At 37.3% G+C, this 21,991-nt stretch overlaps 2 protein-coding genes across 3 annotated transcripts in view; one reads left to right on the top strand and one right to left on the bottom strand.

Annotated features, from left to right (window-relative positions):
• Positions 1-19,235, top strand: part of LOC126195015 (TLC domain-containing protein 5-like) — a 40,633-nt gene extending 21,398 nt beyond the window's left edge. The window contains exon 4 of one of the 2 annotated variants that reach the window (XM_049933443.1): positions 19,180-19,235. In XM_049933443.1, the coding sequence (XP_049789400.1) occupies positions 19,180-19,220 (41 nt within the window). In that variant the 3' untranslated portion in view covers positions 19,221-19,235. Of the gene's footprint in view, positions 1-8,323; positions 8,889-19,179 lie in introns of those variants that run through there. The other variant, XM_049933444.1, reaches the window with a different exon arrangement.
• LOC126195016 (RNA-binding protein 7) overlaps positions 5,508-21,991 on the bottom strand; it is a 36,842-nt gene continuing 20,358 nt past the window's right edge. The window contains exon 2 of the mRNA XM_049933445.1: positions 5,508-6,320. Coding sequence (XP_049789402.1) covers positions 5,787-6,320 — 534 coding nt within the window. The 3' untranslated portion in view covers positions 5,508-5,786. The remainder of the gene's footprint in view (positions 6,321-21,991) is intronic.

Genomic DNA, 21,991 nt, shown 5'->3' with positions numbered 1-21,991 from the left:
CATCGATGTACTGTGGAGACCTCACACCCCACGTGTTGAGCAATTTGGCGGTACGTCCACCCGGCCTCCCGCATGCCCACTATACGCCCTCGCTCAAAGTCCGTCAACTGCACATACGGTTCACGTCCACGCTGTCGCGGCATGCTACCAGTGTTAAAGACTGCGATGGAGCTCCGTATGCCACGGCAAACTGGCTGACACTGACGGCGGCGGTGCACAAATGCTGCACAGCTAGCGCCATTCGACGGCCAACACCGCGGTTCCTGGTGTGTCCGCTGTGCCGTGCGTGTGATCATTGCTTGTACAGCCCTCTCGCAGTGTCCGGAGCAAGTATGGTGGGTCTGACACACCGGTGTCAATGTGTTCTTTTTTCCATTTCCAGGAGTGTATTTGTATTGCATAGAGAAACATGTTCACATTAACATTTTGATTTTGTCCTCCACAGGTGTCTGAGAACAAAATGACTGGGTGGCCTTCAGGAATTCTTAAAATATATGTTGAGCTCTTTTAATTGATCAAAATCTAGCTGCACTTTTATGACATACATATTTTCTGTCTTTCCTGGTACCAGTACTGTATACTGTGAGATTTAAAACAGCTACTATTCTTTTGTAGAAAATGGCCTTAGTTATTATGTTTGGGCAGCATCTTACTTCTTCTAGCTCAAATTTCAGTAAATGGCATTCTCCTGCTTGGCCCACTCTTCCATTTTTTTCTAGCTGCCTCTTTTCTCTTTAGGTGTTCAGAGTCCTTGTCTTTCTCTGCCAAATGATTTTCTATGGAGAGATTTTGAAAGCGATATCATTGATCACATTAATCTTTTCTAGGCACAAGAGAAAGATGAGGTTAAACTCTGTGTTGAGTGTTTCTCTGTAGAGTTAGCATTTTTTAGCAGTAACCTGTTGCTCTTTGCACAGTTTTTTATATGTTTAGTGCATTATTTGTACATTCAGATCTCCTGGTAAGAACTGTCACACAGTGCTCCATCGGCAGTAAAGCAACGGAACAGTAGGAAAGGATTTTGCTGATCCCAAAACTGAGATGCACCCCTTCCAGACAAAATAACATGAGTGCCACTATCGCTATCTGTCACTAAAATAAACAAATAAACTCACAACTTTGAGATACATAGCACTTGGTTCTCGCCAGGAGAAGAGCTAGAGACACATCGTTTTGACACAACATCCATCTGATTACCGTGAGAATATGTGCTAAAAAAGCTGTAAACAGCATTTTTGCAGATATGTTCCTGTGACTCTCACATGACTAAATGACCTGAAGTACACTAAACAAAATTTCCAAAACATATTTTTATATGTGCCTGAAAGTTTACAGTCACTGTGTGTTACTTGTTTTGCATTAAGAAATGAATTTGTAATTTAAAAAACTGTGTGTTTCTCAGCAACTATATGGTGGGAATTACTAGGAAGACAGAAAAACAAACTGTAGGATCAAGGAACAGATTATACTGGAAATATGATTATGAAGATAGTCGGACATGTGAGCATGTGGCCAGTTGATAAATGGACAAAGGAGGATTTTGCTTGAATCCAAGACATGTGAATATACTGGAGTTATGACCTATCATCATTAGACGGGGAGAAAATTTGTATCTTTATAAGCTTTCTGACAGTTTGTGGTTACTGCATATACACTTACAATTTTGAAACAAGCGTGTTGCTTCAGTAGTTATAGAGTAAGATGTTGGCAGTGTGTTGATATAGATGTCTCAAGAACAGATGCTCTTTGGCCTATATATTTGCCACGTCTTTGCAAACATATGTATTGTATTTGAAGTAGACTGCAATTGTAACTTTATTTAGCCTGCTTAACATTATATCCAAGTATGATGGATCATAAAAAAAGTCACTAGTCAGTCTGTATTGGGTAAGATTATTGGGGAGAAGGGGGTGCAGAGCACTACATATCTTGACACCTGAAACCGATATTTTCCTAAAATGCCAATGAGTAAGCATCATGCCAACTTATAATCATATACAGGCGAGACTAGGCTTTGAGTGCCACTTTATTAGTACGGTATTTTGTTATTTAGCAGTTAGCATTACAATATTATTATCAGCCTGTAATGAATATAGACAAGTTTTTTCTCTGAATGGTGATGCCTGCCTATCCAAATTGTATCTGCTGAAATTAACATGAACAGCTGCAGTTGGAAACTGTATCCGATCAACAAAGGATGTAAGTTACCCATAGACTGATCACTTATTTTTGTAATATCAAGCACAAGTATGAAAGATGTAATAACTGTCATGGCTGTCAGGAATAAAACTATTCTTCAAACTTTGAGAGACTAGTATTGCAGCTATGAGAAAATGAGCTTACAAATTTTGAGTGTTGACCACATCTCTACCAATTTCCAACAGATATTGGAAATATAGCACAGTTGCATTTACTGAAGCAATGAAATATTCTATAAACAATGAACTGCCATTTATGCATGCTGCCAAATTAGTCATGTTGGTTTTTATTACAGTATGGTGTTATTGATATTCTACTTGTTCATCCCTACAGTGGCAGACAACTGGACAGCATAACTGTTTTTAATTTAACCCTTGAGCGGGCATGCCGATTTTCATAACACGAATGGGCACGCGGGTTTCTTTCTACACATGTAAAGAATAGCTGTCTTTATGTTATCAAAGTAAATAAGTAGGTGGCAAATCATAGTTTAATTAAACAAAGTTAAAATAAACTTACATAATATGCACTAAAGCACTGTTTACCTAAATAATAATGAAATAAAACTCCCATTATATGACTCTGTTGCCATGGACAGGTGTTACCCCCCACTAGAAGAATTAAACAGCACAGTTACATCAGATCCCAGTCAACTGCTCATCTGAGTGCTTATTAATTTGTAGACAGCTACCTCATTGTGGAACTGTCCTGCTAACTTATAATGTGGGTAATTTTTTTTCTGACAAAGCTCGCTAGTTATTTTATATTAGCTGCTCACTTGGATGTATGGCAACACAATTTATCACTATGTTAGTTGAAGCAATGATAAAGGAACAGGTATAGGTTTGCAGTTGTGAAGCAAATAAGGAAAGGTGCAAAACAATTTTATTTGTGTTCAGCACACTTTATATACAAGTGTGCTTACTCGAGGGTTAACCTGACAATCAACAATGTGATCAACTGGCCAGTCACTGTTGCCTAATTAATAACCTCACAGCAAATCCACATGCACGGTTTTAAAATAATAACTATAGATGATACAACAGCCAGTTACATATGTTTCGGGTAACTTTTGCCCATGTATTATTTGGTAGTTTCCATTTCCTTTCCACTGCCTTCATATCATTTGTACACTTGTCTTGTCCTCTAATCTGCACCAGTACAGGGCTCTGTTAACCAAGTAAACCAAGTGAATGAAAGCTCCACTTCTGCATGTTCCACTTCACACCCATGTTTATGTAATTTATAATTCCAGTGGGCTGCCAGCCCTACCAAATGCAGAAACATTCTTGTTTTTATTAATTTATTTGAATCTATGCAACCAATGCCATAAACAGTAAGGTGTAGCCACTGAGTTCAGTATTCTGCCCTTGGATACATCTGTGGTTACCCTTACTAATGATTAATTTATAGTTCAAAGTTAAAGGAAAGTGTCAATATTTATGTATGATCAACAGTAATAATTATTATTGTCACTCTTATCACCCATTTGGGATGGAGTGCAACTTTGTTGGCTGGAATGCAGTAACCTGGAAAGAGTAAATGCACTGTTGGTACATCTGCAAGTGTTGAAGCTGGTGATATGACATTCTTCCTGCTTTTCTGCACAATTACTTGCACATCCTCTTTCTGTTTTCGGAGCATCTTAGATCTGTTTCATTTACGTTAGCAGCTGTCGCTTATGCAATTACCAAAAGCTGTACAAAGCGACATGAAGGCTATTCTAGGACACTCCACTCGAAACCTTTGCTCCATATTTAACTCCTGTTTGTGTTTCAAGTACAACATAAATCGCAACACTTATTACATTAGAAGTGTGGCATATTTACATCATTTAATATTATTGTGGATTAACATATTTTTAATAAACAAACTACATTACAAACACTTGGCAGTAAGCAATGAGTGGTAACAACTTCATTTGACTTCTGTATGTTGTGAAAATATTCTGTCAATAATCACAAAATCATTTTGGGCAGTTATGACAGAAAACTGTACTTTATAGAACATATCAAGAATAAATGGGCTATCTTGCATTAAAATATAGTCATTATCAGCCTCTATGTTTCTACTCAGTGGGATGTATATTATGAGGACCGACATCAGCAAAAAAAATTCTGGCTAGTGCAAGCCTATCATTTCGGCTTTGGCATATCATAAGGGGTAGTCATCATCATCATCAAGTTTTCTGCTATAGCAGCAGGTCCTTTCTGTATCCATTTCATGTGATCCACTGCTTCCTTCTTAATGACTGTGTCTGTGCCGCTGTCCATTATATCATCCAGGATCTGAAATTTCTTCCTCCCTCATCTCCACATTCCTTCCACATACCCTTCTAAGACTGTTTTTATAACCTCCTCCTTCAATCTTAATATATGTTCAATCCAATATCGTGTCGTCCAATTAATTACATCCAGCAACTCTCTTTGTTTTCCCAATCTTCTCAGTACCTCTTCATTTTTCACTCTATCCATGCAACTTATTCTTCCCATCCTCCGTCACAACCACATTTCAAAAGCCTCCAGCCTTGCCTTGTCTTTTCTTCCCGAATAACGTAGTCTCCATTTTGGGAATTAAACTAGTTTACAAAATTTTAATATCCATGGATGTGGATACAAGACTTGTGGATGCAGTGGATATGCGGACAGTATTTCTCTTAACTGCAAATACGCATACTGCGTGAATATAAGCAACTTATTATGATACACATAAAGACACTGATGTAATCACAGTACAATTATCTGCAGACTGTCTATCCTTGCTTATAAATCTCTTTTTTGTTAAAAAATAAAAGACAACAAAGAAGAAGAGGCAAGGAATTAACAGTATGACAATGTGTAGTCAATCGATCAGACAAAAACAGTGTTAAAGTGATTGCCAGATGCTTGAAGAAACTGGACATTCAAAACAAAAAGTTGACCAAGGAACAAACTAAACACAAAAATACATTTGGAGAAAATTCAGTTACAGTTACTATAGCACTGTGTGTTGCCTTACATTTCCATACTATTGGATAGTTTCCTATTATCAGCTATCTTCCTTTCTACATGGAAAACTGACTCCCTGTATTTTTAGTAAAAAACAAAAAGAGAGTGAACAGTTAAACTATTAAAGGGAAGTAGAACACATTTATTACTTTTGTTAAAGGAAACAAAATATTGGTTTACTGATGTTTCCTTTGCTAACAAATATGTACTAAATGGAAACTTTCACTAAGCATTGTGTTTGCTGTATGAGACTTTTTTAGTTTTCCAATCTTGAGCAATACATATAAATAACAAAGTTATGTCTCTTCCACAATTTATTTTTGTATTAAAATAAAATATACAATTTTAGTACAGACAAAGTTATAAATTCAGATTGTGACAAAATAAACTGTGATCGCACTGCTGATTTTTAAAATCTTGTGTCCATTTGCATGCATCCCTCAGTGAGAAGGTGAAAATTCACATATCTTAAATTAGTGAAGACATTTCTGGACGTATGAAAATTGTCTACATTACAATCCTAAAAAATGGTAAAAATATTTGTACATTCATTCCTTACAATTAATCAATGACCAACTGCACAATGCAACAACTGAATCCTTAATAACGACTAAACCCTTTTCTGTCACTGTTCCTATGTTCTCTCCGGTAATTTCGGTCACGATCAGAACTTTTTCGTTTCTGTCCATTTCCATGCACACTATAAGGATGATTTCTACTGGACCAATTTCCCTGAAGGCTGTTTAAATGAAAAGGTGCACCAAGGTAATTTGAAGCTCCCCTCTGACTTTCATATAAGTTCCTTAGACCTGTAACTGGATCTGAAGGTCTCATTCCTGGGTTTAGCATCTGTTGTCCAAACTGAAGCAAATGGTGAAAGTCCGGTGAAGCACTTGGTTTCGAATTTGAATTGACTGGAGCAGAGTATGCACGTTGATGGGACATGTTTCCAAAATTTTTCTCGTTTGGTACCTGCCTTGATTTGAGTTGTAAAACCTTATTATACAATGCAGTCCCTTCAAATAATGCTATCGCGTAAGGTACAGAACTTTCGTGTTTAAAGACAACAAACGCAAATGAACGCTGCCTGCCATCTTTATCTTTAGGAATCCTCACTGCATCCAATGGACCAGCCTACATGTAAAAAAGACAAAACATTGTGTTCATTTCAGTTGCAAGAATAAGAATAAAGTCAAATTATATAGTAAACTATCTGTAGTCAGTGAAATTCATTTGAAAAGATGGAATACATAAGAAGAGAGAAACATATAGACTTCTATGCCAAAGAATGAACAATGAATGTGTATAAGTAGCATTCATTCAGTGATCAGTCTTCCTGGCATGTAACAATATCCTACTTTTCCTTTCTGGGCATTCAAAATGTGAAAGAGGACAATGATGAGAAAGATTATGATAATGTTGATGGTGTGTCAATTTTACAGACAGTTTCAACAGTTTGAATACTTGGAATTTCTGCATTTACAGCAGAAAGGTGTGAATACTAACCATCATGTGTACAAGAATATATCTGTAAACGATGGCAATCAGACATTTAAATACATTGCTCAATTTTTTTGTAAACAAATCTGTGTGAAAACTAGTTTAGAAAGTAAGTACGTACATGATACTTAACACTCATTCTTTAGGATCAATGTACCAAGCTCACTCTTTTATATTTCAACATTAACAGTCAGATATTTAGCTTATAGTGGCAGAGGGGCACAATAAATTAATCCAATACTATGTACACTCATGAGCAATTGTGATAGTTTCTGTAATGCACTCCTATTGCCATGGAAAATGTCGAATGATTGGGATGTCATCAGATCTTGCACTGCCAAGGCAGATGAGTGCAGGATGACTGAGAGTCACGTTATCAGCAATTCTGATTGGGGCCAAATTCTAGATGGCCAATGGATGGGACACTTCATCTCTCAGGTTTTGCAGGCCCTGAGTATTTCACATGCTACCAAGTCAACAATGTACCATGATGACATTGATTAGGGAAAACTGCCAGCACGAAGAGAGAATTGTCATGGGCTGTGTTGCTGTTATGGATAACTGTCTTGTGGTTGACAGTAGGAGTGAACAAATTGGCCAAAACTTACAAATTCAGTGGCTGACAAATTTCAACCAGTGACTGCCCATAACATCAGTATCACATTCTCATTGTGGGATGCAGAAGCCACTACGTGTCACAAGTGTGTCTGCTCACAACATCTTATAAGCCACACAGATTTGTACTGGCAAAGGAAAATCATCTGTGCATGATCAGCGCATGGAGAAAGGGCACTGGGACTGATGAGTCACACACACACTGGTACACATCTATGGCACAGCACAGATATATATAAAACCATGTATGGCAATGTGTCATGCTTGCCAGATACTGTAAATATTCTTGTGTGGATGATGTTTACATGGTATGAAATTGGGCCCTTGATGGATCGCTCATTGTCTCTCACAAAAGAATGAAATGGGTACTTATTGTATGATCACATGCATCCATCTGCTCATCTACAGCATCCTGCGGGGACATATACCTTTAAAGCAAGCTAATTTACCTCTCTATCACTCTCAAATTGTATGAAAATTGTAACTCACCCCCCACCCCCAAAGCCATGGAGGTGATTGTGCAGCCTTCCCCAGATTACCTGACCCAATCACACTCAGAACACTTGTGATTCCTTTGAGCAAGATGTGTGCGCCATAGACACCAAGCTATAGTTTGAGTGGTCATTGATGTGGATGACTCCCTCTTGCTTTCAGTGTTTCGTGGAATCCATCACATGATACATTACTGCCGTTGTCAGGGTGTAAAGAGATGCTACACACTATAAAGTATGTCTTTCTGATTCAATTGCTCATGAGAGTATGTCAGCTTTGATACTGAAAGTCATCAACTATGGCAAATTTGAATAAAAGTACACTTTAAGGAACACTCATACCTGTTGAAACAGGGCACTTAGCACACTCATATGGAACAGTTATATATACCGTAGTTTTTAAACAGATGGCTGTTTAATTTAGAAGCTGTTGTGTATGCATAATATACTGTACTGTAATGAAGTGTTTTAAACAATATATTATAATGCCAACTGAGCTGCAAGCATTCAACTAGTGCATCTTTTTAACAGTTGTGGCAACAAAAATATAAATATCAGCAACAAAAGTATGCTATTTACGAAATGACTATTGATCGCAGCGACTGACCAAGTCGTGGCCAAAACATAAGTGCACAGACAAAAGAAATCCTTCAGGAGAAAGCAGTTGCAAGATTCAGCATATAACAACTTGTTTCACGCCATCGTGGTCTTTGTTAAAAGTGAGTTAATGTTTGTCTATGGTATTGATGTCTGTAATATTAGCAGAGTAGAAGCAGGAAAGATAGTGCAGGCAGTCAGTCATAGAAAGGTAAGTCTTTATGTGCAATAGAGGAAGATCACCAAGACAGTCAACATCTGAAAAAACCACTTGGAGGAAATGAAATAAAGAGAACATTTTTAAAATGATAAGGAAAGACTGAGAGGCTACAGGACAATCGAGAAATATAATATATATTAACCATCCTGTAGCCTGACAATCCTAACTTATCATTTTATGTATTTATGCCCTATTACATATCTACCATAATGGCAGCTCTGTAACAATGTTCTGTGTATTGTCATTTGCTTGACAACTTCAATTAAACCATGTAACTATTTTTGAAAGTGTAATAATACTTTTTTATTTATAAGAGATACATTTTACGACAGACAGGAATAAATCACAGTATGTTGTTAAAATTAAATCTCTTGTAAATTATAAGCATTTTGCCGTATTTTTCACTGAGGAAGTGTATTATAATTGTAAAACTGACCCGTTTCACATCATATAGAGGGGTCTCAATTATGATCCACGGGACACGCAATTAAGTGGTATACCAAAAAAAGAAGTAGATGCCAGCGTGGCATGCACCAGCGTGACATGCACTTATTCAGGAGGTTGGAAATTAATTTTTAGTTACGTCCACAAGAGCAAGCAACCAAAATATGACTTGCACGAAATTATGAGTTTGAAGTTATCTGTCACTTTAACTCTGATAGCTTTGGAAAGGTGAGTCTGGAAACAATGGAACATACAGAGGCAAGGGAAAGAAATGGTGTCCAGGAAAAGTGCTCTACCTTTTCACAAAAGCAAGCACCATACTTGTGCTCTGTAGCAAGTCCAGGTGTCTATAAACTAGAAGACTACACAATAAGGAAATGCCTAAATCTTCCATATGATTAAAACTAAAATCTCTTAATACAGTGACATTTCAATAAATTTATGTATTGCTACAAATTATGGATCGATTCTCAAAACGTATATGTACTGGTAATTAAAAGACAATATATAATAAACTTATAATACAACAATGGCTATTACAATGCTAATGAACGTAGTACTGTTTGATGATATGCCGACCTGAAGTCTACAGAAGTTCATTTTACAACTGTTTCAGAATGTGTAATGCCAGATTTCAAAATAAAGTGCTTGGATAAGACAGAGCAGTCTAAGTTATGTATAGAACTGTCATCATTTTGTTTCACCTTTAGGGTAGATCTACAAGCTGTTGTCACAGTGCCATATACAGAAGTTGATCTGGTGCAAGCTGTACTCCCTTTATTTCAGTCCTCTAAGTGAATTAGTCACAGCATTTTGGTGACATTCTGTTGGATAATTGGTGCTATGTCATTCCAAACTGGAAAGTTCTGTTAACCCTTTAACTGCTCTGGACGTGTTAACTCATGTGCCTTTGCACCTGTCCCTGTATTCTCTGAACGTGTTTACGCTTGCCACCAGTCCTACTACCTGGTACACTGAATGGGTCTACGCGTAGCCACGTTCGGAGTACCAGGTAGATGGACTGGTGGCGTGCGTAAACACGTTCATAGCACACAGAGGGACAAGTACAAAGGCACGCGCCTTAACACATCCATAGCAGTTAAAGGGTTAAATATTAGGTATTGAAAAAATTTACATGCTGAAGTTCCATTTTGTATATGGATTTCTGCTACCTAAAATTCCCCCCCCCCCCCCCCCCCCCCTCTCTGAGTTTGCAATACAAAATGGAGTATGGTATTGTGCATACTGTATAAACGGATGAAAGGTTACAGAAGACCTTAAAACATTCCAAATGCTAACTACAAATTAAATAATCGTAATTTAGATGGTCAAGGCTAAAATAATTCCTATGATTCTCTGCATTCACTAGTGCATGGTGGAAGATATATGCTGTTTTATCACAGCTGTGAACTATTTATACCGTTCTATTGGTCAACTCTGTGTGCAATAAATTTATCATCCCATTTGACACTGATGTTCATAATGATACATATATATGTTCTATGTTCTTTATTTATTCTTCTTCCTAACAACTTCCTGTATCCCAGTCTCCTCTGCTGTTACAAGTTTTACTGCCCCAGTGACCACTTTTCACACAGATATTGGCTGAATGTTAAACTTTATGTACCACACTTGTTCCTGGCGTTACTTTCTTTTTATTTTTCAACATTACACTTAGCTTATCTAAACCCCCATCATAAGTAATACAGCACTATTTCTGCAGGCATTTTTGTTGTCGTTTGAACATTTTAATGTACAGGCTTCAAAATGACCCGCTATCATATTTTATGTAAGGCACAGTTTATCATGACAGACAATGTGTTGACATATAATCCCCTGGCCTCAAAAGGCATTAAGGAAATTTTAAAAAGAGTGTTGCATTTCGATGGTAACAATGCATTGGTTGGTAGGTTGATTTGGGGGAGGGGACCAACCAATGAGGTCATCAGTTCCATTTGATTAGGGAAGGATGATGAAGGAAGTCAGTCATGCATTTTTAGAGGAAGTATCCCAGCATTTGCCTGAGCGATTTAGGGAAATCATGAAAAACCTAACTCAGGACGGCCGGACATGAGTTTGCACCTTTGTCCTCCCAAATGTGAAGAGGAGTATGAACACGGAGGACATACGGATTGTGATTCCCCAGGGAGATTCAGAAATGGACAAAGAAGACAGCGAGAATGACATGCAAGCACCTGTGAGGGAAAAAATTAATTACTGTATATGCTGACAACACAGAGAATATGCTTCAAATCTTACAACATTTTCGGAAAGTTGATGCACTGCAAAAATGGCAAGTCTTATAGATAATTATTTGTTGAATCTCACTGTTCAGTATACAAATCAGTATATTTAGAGCATAACTGATTCATTTCAACATGACTGTGGTGCAACAACAATACATGTCACTGAACTAAAGGCATTAATTAGTCCTTTAGTTTTAATTGAGGTAAGCAAAAGAAACACAAAACTCTTGAAGATGTGTGGGGAATCAATGAGGGAAGGAACTGAAAAATTCATCCTTGTGATGGACATAAAGTGCTTCAGATTCATCATGCAATGCCTCCAATTTGATAATCTTGGCATTCATCAAAAAAGAAGAGAAATGGACAAGGTTACAGAGACATACAAAATATTTTACTTGTTTGTATGGAATTGTCCAGTTGTATATTGCACAACAATATGTTACAGCAGACAAGGAACTGGAACAATTTTACGGTATATTGATAATTTTTACTTATGGATCATCTGACAGCAACTGAATAAAACACAATTTTAGTGCCATACACGTTTCGCCTTTATTTTCTGCAAGGCATCATCAGTGGCCTGGAATATGTACATATGTTAGCTATTTAATTTACATTTTTGTCACTGTGCCTATAGGTTATAAACAGTTCTGGTGGTTGGTATTTCCTATTAAGTAGTAATGTTTTGAACTATACTTACAGGTTGCGTGGACAATTTCTTACATATTACGCTCCTGTTGCATTTTTGGTGTTGATGTTCTTCTTATGAATGCCAATTTGCAGTTTTTTCCCACATACCACAGCACTATGAACTGGACGCTTGTTTCAATGCAATGTTTTGGTTTCTGTTGCCGACTGTCAAATGTTTTTACCAAAGATCGAATGTTACTGCCTAACTTTTGAGTGTAATTATTGAAGTATCCGTGATGTGTTCGTATATGCATTTGTGTGTGTGTGTGTGTGTGTGTGTGTGTGTGTGTGTGTGTGTCCGTCCGTGTCCGGATGGTGTGGGGAAGAGTTCTTTTGTTTTATGTCATCATTTCCTTTGTTAAGTGTAGTAGGGAGCCTGTGCTGATGTGTGTTTGTTCATTTATCACATCTTTGTTTTCTGCTATGGCTTTCTGGATGTGGAAGTTTTCTTGCGTTTGTATAAGATGTTTGTGATGGTTGCTTATTCTCATTATTTTCATTTCTTGTTCCATGTTTGTAGGATGACGGTTACTGTGTTTTAAGTGCTCTGCAAATGTGGAATGGTTTGTTTCATACTTCCAACATCTGATATGTTCTTTGTATCTTGTTTCAAAATTCCTGCATGTCATGCCTATGTGTACTGCATCACAACTTTGACATTAAAGTTTATATATTCCTGATTGTTGGAATTTGTCCCTCTTGGTAGCTGGCTGATTTAGGTGTGATTGGAGGGTTTGCCCAGGCTTATATGATATTTTGAAGCCCTGTCTCTTTAGGATGATTGCAACTCTGTGTGTTAATTTATGTGTGTAGGTTATGGTGTATCATCTGGTTCTTTTCTGTGTGGTGTTGTCATTGTGTGTGTGTGTAAGTTTTCAGTTTGTGAGTTCTTTTGTATTCTGGAAATGTTGTGTGTTTTGTATTTGTGTTTTTATTTTTTGATTGAGCCTGTTTACCACATGTGTGTCATACCTGTTGTTCCTAGCTATTTGTATGATTGTACCCATTTTTTGTTCATAGTTTCTCTTGCTGAGTGGGATTCTGTTTAATCTATGTAACATGTGTCTTAGTGCTGCAAGTTTCTGGCTGTGGGGTGGTTGGATGTGGAATGTATTATTGTGTCTGTGGCTGTTGGTTTTCTAAAGGTGTTAAATGTATGTTTGCCATTTTCTTTTTTTATTGTAATGTCAAGAAAATTTATCTGATTTTCATTTTCTTTTTCAAGTGTGAATTTTATGTTCTGATGAGCTTTGTTTATTTCTGAATGGAGTTCATCTATTTTTTCACTTGGCTCATCTACCAGACAAATAATGTCATCCACGTATCTGTACCAATATATGATTTTGAAACTTTCATTAGTGGTTATCTTTTCAAATATCTGATTTTCTAGGTGACTGATGAAAATGTTTGCTAGTGTTCCTGATATTGGGGATCCCATGGGCAGTCCATCTTTTTGTAAATAATATTCTTTCTCAAACTGAAAGTAGTTTTGTTCAGTTGTCAATCTGAACATATCTGTTATTTCTTTTATTTCATCTGTGGTGAGGTTGCTGTGGGATGAGAGATTTTGTTCTATGATTTCTATTGTTTGAAGATGTCAAAACTGGAACAATGTTATTGAAAAGTCAGTTTTCAAAGATGTGGTCCCATCAAGCAAAACAAAAAAAGCATTGACATCTTCGTCTAGTGGATTCAAGACTGCTGTACATGTCGGTTTGGAAATATACACTGGGTTGTAGCCTGAGGATTGTACTGAACAGCAATAAATTCTTAGGTGTTGTTCTGAAACTGCAAGAGCTCTCTTATATACTCTAAGACAGAAAAAAAAGAATGCACCATGAAGGAATTATCCAAATGGTATGGAAATTGGTAGATGTGAAGATTGCTTTGCACCATCTCTGGCATTTGTGCAAGCAGCTATTCAGCTTAGCACTGATTAACAGAGTTTTTGGATGTCCTCTTGAGGGATACTGTGCCAAATTCTGCCCAATTAGCACATCAGATCATCAAAATCCTGAGCTGGTTAGAGGGACCTGTCCATAATGCTCCAAATCTTCTCAATTGGGGAGAGATTCGATGAACTTGCTGACCAAGACAGGATTTGCCAAGCTGGAAGACAAGTAGTAGAAACTCTCTCTGTGCTCCTAGGCATTACCCTGCTGAAATATAAGCCATGTTGCCATTACGGACAGTAAAACTGGGTGTAGAATAATCATATTGGGGCTCAATTTGAAACAAGACTCATCACTGAACACAATTCTGCTCCAGTCAATGAGCAAACAAGCTTTTTGGCTTCAAAGATAAATGGCAGTTGGCATAAGGGGCGCCATGAACTCAGCCTCTTTCTGTGAGCTGCCTATTAATGACCCTTCTGATCACTGAAGCACCAATTGGATTGACGATAATAATCAATCCAGGGCTCTGAGTGCCTCTCTGATCACTGCTCAGACCTCACATTCTGTTGTCTCTCAAGGTCAACCGGTTTCTTATTGACACTGTGTTTGGCCATGGATCACTGACTTCTACCAACAATGCTGAATACTGTTGATACCTGTATCAATATCAATTTGTAACCAATTTGCGTATCTTCTTCATGGTGCATCTCTCTCTCTCTCTCTAAATCATGTTCTAAAATGATATGAAACAGTTGATAACGAGACAATTCTCTTCTTATTACTCTGCTGTGTTTTGAAGCTGCTACTTTTTTGTCAATAATGTGTCATAAATATGCAGTTGTTGAATAAACTTTGATGATAATAATAGAAACCTGTTTATTAGCTATTCAAAGGGTACTTGGTGATTTCCGCACCGCTTAAATGTGTGAAATGACTTTAATGTTGCACTTTCCGCCCAATTTAGGCTTTCATCAAAATGCCAAACTTTTACAAAGACACTACAACAAAGAACAGTGCTGGTACACACATTAGGTTAAGGTCATATGTGCAGGTTAGACAGAAAATGTATTAATACACAATGGATCAACAAGTCTATATGGGTAACAGTCACTGGAAAATGATTGAAAAGTCATTTCAACATAAATTGTCTGAGAAGTCTGGAGACTGATTACAATCAATTACAGCCAGGATTTAGCATAATGTAAAAAACCCAAAAATCAATTTCCATCTGTTACACAGACAGGTAGGAAAAAAATTGGGAAAACATTACAGAATGTGAAAGCAGTTAATGGTGTGTTTTATCAAAATTTCTTATTTACAACTGATTAAAGTGACCTAGATAGCCCAAGACGCAATTCTTATCAAAAAGCATAACTTACCATTTTTAGCACAGTTTAAATGCTATTTATGTTGTGATTTGCATAAAAATAAATATTTTTTTTGAAAATATATATTCTTTTGTTTATTAGGTAAAGTTTGGTTACCTCTGTCACAACATACAACACTCAAAATTTATGCAAATGAGTAAGTACAAATTTGAAATTAACAATTGCCAGCCAGTACAAAGTAACTGAACAGGTGTGTGTGTGTGTGTGGGGGGGGGGGGGGGGGGTATACACGGTATAACCGTAAAAGATTTTGTATACAACATATCACCATGTCCCAAAACCGTCACATCTTATTCAGTAATAACTTGATTATTTCAACAAAACTCTGAACAAACCTCCTTTGTAAAATGATGTCTAATCCAGTATGCATATATCCAAAAGAAAATTCATACAAGCAACCATGAACAACATATGCACCAAACGAAAATAAGTTCCCTATTTCATTATGTTCTGTCACAAAGGTAAGAAAAATACCATCTTTTGCAACTGAACAAATTCAGTGACAAAAGACAGAATTTTTATTGCCTGTTTTTATTATTCATATGATGAAACATAATTGAAGTTAGGAACTCGGGACAGTTGCTGCAAATATTAACACACCCCCTATTTCATATTAAATGACACATCCATTTTAAGTTCATTGCATAACCCAATAATGTAAACATTGTTGATAAATTTCAGAGTACCTCAATGCTTGTAGGTTGAGAATAGTATATCTTTGATTCAGTTGATATATTCCTTTCATTTTTTTTATTTTCAAGTAAGTAGAGAAAGGTTCAGTTATAAATGTTGGCGAACGAAACAAAAAAAGCTGATGTACTTGCAGTCTACATCAGCAGGCAAATTCATTAAAAAATTTGAAAGTAGTGTGTGGCTAGAAAAACCAGCCTAAGCTATGAGATTACCTGCAGCAGAAATCATCAAAACAATAAAAACTTCTAACATGGCATCAATTTATTTGTTTTAAGGGTTTAAAAAGAAGAGTTAATTGTGTAGCAGTCTTTTCAGATTATTTATCAATTACATAGCTGAGCCATTTAATAAAATCTACATAATTTCTAGTGGTGACACTAAACAATTTCTTGTTCCTAGAGAGAACAATACTTTGTAATTATGTACAAAACTATTAAATCCGCAGTCAGAATAATCAACTGAAACGAACTCAAATGTCCATGATAAAATGCTGTCTATAAAATTCCTAAAATTGTTATGCAAATTTAATTTAAAATTTATGTTTCATGTCCACTGTCTCTTTACTGGTGTTAAATACCAATTTAGACAACAATATATTTGAACATTAAGAATAGAGAATATTATCAACCATACACTGTGCCACACATGACAATCTGTTGACTTTTCAATTTATTTTTGAGCTCTGGTACAACAATTACTTCTATTAGTATTATAATGCATTGCTGATATTGAATCAAATCACTGCACTAACACTCACATACCTGATGATAGGAATAACCTATATCTGCACCACATAAAACAAGTTGAGCAAACATTCACTACTAACACTGGGTTATTTCAACAGTGTAAACATAGGGAAACATTATATGACTTTCACACAAATTCTCCTATTCAACAGATGGTTTGCTACTTTAATTTCAATAACAAATATCAAAGGAATGGGTAAGCAATTTAAATTCAGCACACATGGAAACTACAATATGAAAAAGGACAGATTGCTACTCACCAGAAGGAGGCACTGAGTAGCAGACAGGCACTACGAAAAAGACTGCTAAAATATTAAGCTTTTGCATAAAGATCTTCTTCTGGTGGTGGTGGTGGTGGTGGGGGACACAACTTACACACACATGTACACTGTCTCTCAGTGCTGTTTTGGAAGAGCTTAATAAGTTAGTAGTCTTTTTCACTGTGCCTGTCTGTGACTCAAAGCCTCTTCTGTACAGTGAGTAGCAATATATCCTTTCCATATTATTATTTTCTTTCCTTGACCTTCCATTGTTTGACAAGTGGAAACTAAATACATCAAGGATATTACAACAGACTAGTAACATTTCATGGCCTAGTAACCTGAAACTTAGATCACATATGCAAGTAATAACAAATAATCAGAGAAACAGTGATACAAAGTATGTATTTCCTGTGTAATCATTATATTTCACCAATTACCAATAGTGACACAATAAAATTGACATTAATCTGATCTCAGAACATGGAGAAAAAAAAGTATTTCTGATGATGAGAGGGACAGATTACATCATAAATTTAAAAAACATTATTTGACTATCAAAAATGCAGCATAGTAGTAAATCGTACTGTAGAAAATAATAAGAAAACACAATTCAAAATAAATGTTGTTAATATGCCTCTTACACTCTCTGAAGTAGAAAAGTAATGATATTTATTGATTCTTCTGCCACATGATATTTAGTGATTCTTCTGCTACATCTTGGTGAAACAACTTTAGAATAGTAATGTCTAGTTACTAACTGCAAAAACTGAACAAATGAAGAAATATGGATAGACACACACACACACACACACACACACACACACACACACACACACACACACACACAAAGAAAAAAAAACAGACTACCTCCACTGAGATAAATGGAACTATCTACAGAGTGTACCAGGAAAGATGTGACAAATTTTAAGGGTTTTTAAAAATTTTTCTTTTTAAAATTCAGTCTTGATCGCACCACGGTACGAGAACATAGGTGACCGGTTTCGGTCATATCACATGACCATCATCAGACCCTTGGCATCCTTCGAAGATTGTAGGTGGAGCACTCTTCTCAGCTGCTGTTCTTGTGCGATCAAGACTGAATTTTAAAAAGAAAAATTAAAAAATAATTTTTGTTGATTGCTGTTCCAAAAATGTTTATTAAAATTTTAAGGGGTTGTAGAGGATGTCTTGAAGAACAAATTGAGGATAGGAACCAGTGTGCAGAAATGTCTTCCATTAATGCTACAGAGTGTTAAATATCAGGTGATGGTGCCTGCCAGTAGGGCCTAGGCCATCCATTTGGCAGCAAACACGAGATTATATGCGGACAGACCACAGGCAGATTGTCTCGCAATGTTGTTTGTTATACAGCGATTGTGAGTGACTGCCCCTGGAGAAGATTAAGCTATATGCTGTGTAGACAGGCCATATTCTATGAATGTATTGCTTTGTTGCCTTGAGGGACTATTGTTTCAGACATGGGTTTTCATCTGCAAGTTGTTTTTCTCTTGTATACTGAAAAAGGGGGTTCCAGGAGAAAAATAAATTGTGGATGGAAACCTGTGTCGAAACTATCATCCACTGAGACAACAGAGCACCACATTCATAGCAGACAAGGCCTTTTCCACACAGCAGCTAACTCCATCTTCTCCACCGGTATCTGTGGCAATCAGTTGCAATCACTGAATAACAAACAACACTGCGAGACATTCTGCCCACAGTCTGATGGTGTACCAAGTCACGTTTGCCGCTGAAGGGGTGACCTAGTGGGAGGTACCAGCACCTGTAACTTCGGCACTCTGTAGCATTGCTGAATGAAGTTTCCAGACACAGGTTCCTATCCTTGATTTGTTTCTTAAGACACCCTCTACTACCCCTCTAAGTTTGTCGCAGTATTTCTGGGACACCCTGTGTAATAACAGAGTAAATTTTACAGGTGATGGAAGAAAATTTCTCTCTCATTGGCATACTGTTCTGCTTGCCTTATTTCTATTGAGGAAGGGTCTGCTTAAAAGTCACTAAATCTAGATACACAATTTTTAATTTGTGTTAACAACCAGAGTCTCACCTTCATAGTTTATTCTCATTTTGATAACTGATATGAGTAATTATCCTATCGGACTAAGAACCTTAATATGAGTTAAGCCTATAATGTTGTATATTTTTTTTCTTAAAAAAAAAAAAAAGGCTTTCGCTTTGTTGCAGGTCTCCTTTTTTATACACACACCACGGATCTTGAGCAGTGAGAAAAAAATCTCTACCTAACACTTCAAGCTTTGGCTGAGGTTTATGAAGTATGTGGAGAGACCATTACATAAACTGGAATTGTTCTTTGCAAACTTGACTGAATCAAAAACAAAAATTCACCCTGCTCCTGGCTCTGCTACACACGATTTCCAAGAAAATGACAACTTTTTGTTGTTATCCTCGAAGAAAGAAGAAGGCAAAGCCACTTGTGCACACACTCCTCTTCCACTGCAGTCACCAAGCCATTGTCCTCCAAGTTGTTCTTTCCACGGTCTAAAAACGTGATAGTCACAGGGCGATGAACTGGGATTCTAAGGTGGATGTTCAGATTTGCCCAATGAATTTTTTCCAGTCTCTCCTCGTTGAAACAGCAGAATGTGTAGCAAACAATTTCCAGTAGTTGAGTTCACCAGTGACATTGGCTAGAGCGCTTCCATAGCTCATTCCTAGTGCCGATAAATTTTCAAAAGATTTACGCACCAATTTTCTGCACAAATGTTTTTGTTATGATGCTTGTCCACAGTTGTCTTTGGCGATGTGTGTTTTTCACAGCTACTCATGCTGCTACAAATGTTTTGAAAAGGGTTTCTTCCCCATGGTGCCTCCTCAAAATTTCCACAGACTTGGTACATTCCTTCACAGAAAACTTGATGACTATGTGTTGTGCAACCGACTTTTGTACCTATAGCTTTACATGGCGGCTTGACTTTAGTGGTTGTGGCATACTAACTGCAGCATCACAATGCTATTCCAGACATCCCCAACAACATCCTGTAAAGGTCAAGTCCATTTCTGTCTACTATCACAGCTGCCAGATTTAAATTCCGGTTCATATTTGACATGTGCGCTTGTATGAAGTTTTACTCCTGAACCGAAGAATGAGGGATATATCAAATTTTAATTAAATTTATTTAACTACTTCAAGCCACACCTTTGTTATTATTGAGTATATGGCATGAAAGTAGTTGTATGGGGAAGTTACACAAACACATGTAAAAGATGATTTTTCTTCATTTTAACCTTTCACAATTAACAAACAATACTGGTTGGGGGCAGGAGTGCTGAGTACTGTTCTTTCCATTTTCTTGTTACAGAACCTGAATGACTTGCGAACAGATGGCAGATTAGAGTCCCACACATTTGTAGGCCCCTACAACAGCTTCCGAGTGTTGGATCGGACAGTATAGGATTAGTCTGTTCCCCTGCAGATTCACCCTCCTAAGTGTTTAACACATCTCTTCCCTCTCTCTGTTTCCACCTCATCCTTCCACCTCTATATGTCTATCTCCTCCTCTCCACTCTCTCTGTCACTTTATCTCCTCCCCTCCCCTTTCTCTGATCATATCCTCTAACCCCTATCTTTTCCCATTTCCACCTCCTCCTTCCTTTCCCACATGCCAACTGCCCCTCTACACCTCCCACTTGCCTCATGCATCTCCCCCCTCCTCCCCCCTCTCTGTCAATTTCCTCTTCCCTCAGCTGTCCATTTCTCCTCTACCCATCTCAACCTGCCCCAGCCACGTTCATTGGCATGTGTAGCTTCTGCAACACAGTTCAATAAAGCAGGCCGATACTACTACCACAACATGTTTATTATGCAGGGCAGGCTACACATCAAGGGCTTGTTAATCATTTAACTGCCCATAACATACAGGCCACCATACAAAGCATGTCGATGCAGAGCCGATACTACTTCAATACAACATGCCTGTCATGCAGGGCGGCTTACATGTTGGGGCCTGGAAAACAGTTTTGTGCCCTTGACAAGTATGCTGCCCAGCAAAGCAGGTTGACTTGGCAGGCCAATACTGTTCCCACACAACATGTCTTTTGTGGAGGGCAGCCAATAAGCCAGAGGTTGGAAAAATATGTTTTTGCCCATATCTCCACTCCTATTGGAGCTAGGAGATTATAAACCCAACAGTGTTGATACCCATGAGGCCTGCTGTTTTTGAGCCAAATTTTATTGACACTGATCCAAGTGTTTGGGAGATCTCAGACACACAGCCACACACAGCTTTATATATAAAGCATATTTGACATTACCATTCCACAGTTTGGAGAGTATTTAATATAGGTTCAAAAATCAATGTTTTCTTCAAAATTATTGGTGAGAAAGGTAGCAAATTTTATCTTATGAATTATGTGATCTCTTAATTAAAATATGAAATACAAATGTAAAGAAAGCTCGGTATTTGTTATTAGTATTCTTTAGTCAACTTACATACACCTGCCATGAGTGTCAATTCACATAAAACCACCAATAGAACCAGTCACTTTAGTACATTTTAACCTTGTCAAACTTCGGGAAAGTGTAAATAATTTGAAAAGCAAAAAGTTGCTTTATCAAGAAAACTTAACAAGTTATCACTGGAAATGGAGATCCAGTCCAAGAGAAAACTGTCACACATACATGCATTTAGAGTGTGCAAGTCATCGTACAGTGTATGGGGTAGGTTCTGCCATGCCATCATCAATTATCTTCCTTTCTATTGTGTCATTTATGGTTGTGAAAGGCACCACTGTGAGCACACTTTCATGTGTTTCTCTCTTACCTCACTTTAATCCTTGTGTAATCTGTGATAATTGCAAACCATATGGCCTGATGCATTACGACCTTTATTACCATCTCTCAGAAGAGGTGACTGTGATACTAACTACATGTCATGGACTGAAGTTCTGCTGTTGGCTTCTTCCTTACCACCGGTTTTTCTGACCAACAGATACTACATATTCAGTAACTATCTGAGAATAGGCACCACAAATCGTG

Source organism: Schistocerca nitens, chromosome 7 (assembly GCF_023898315.1).
Source record: "Schistocerca nitens isolate TAMUIC-IGC-003100 chromosome 7, iqSchNite1.1, whole genome shotgun sequence".
NCBI classification, from domain to species: domain Eukaryota; kingdom Metazoa; phylum Arthropoda; class Insecta; order Orthoptera; family Acrididae; genus Schistocerca; species Schistocerca nitens.
Note: the sequence above shows the minus strand (reverse complement) of the source record. Positions and strands in the feature narration are given on the sequence as shown.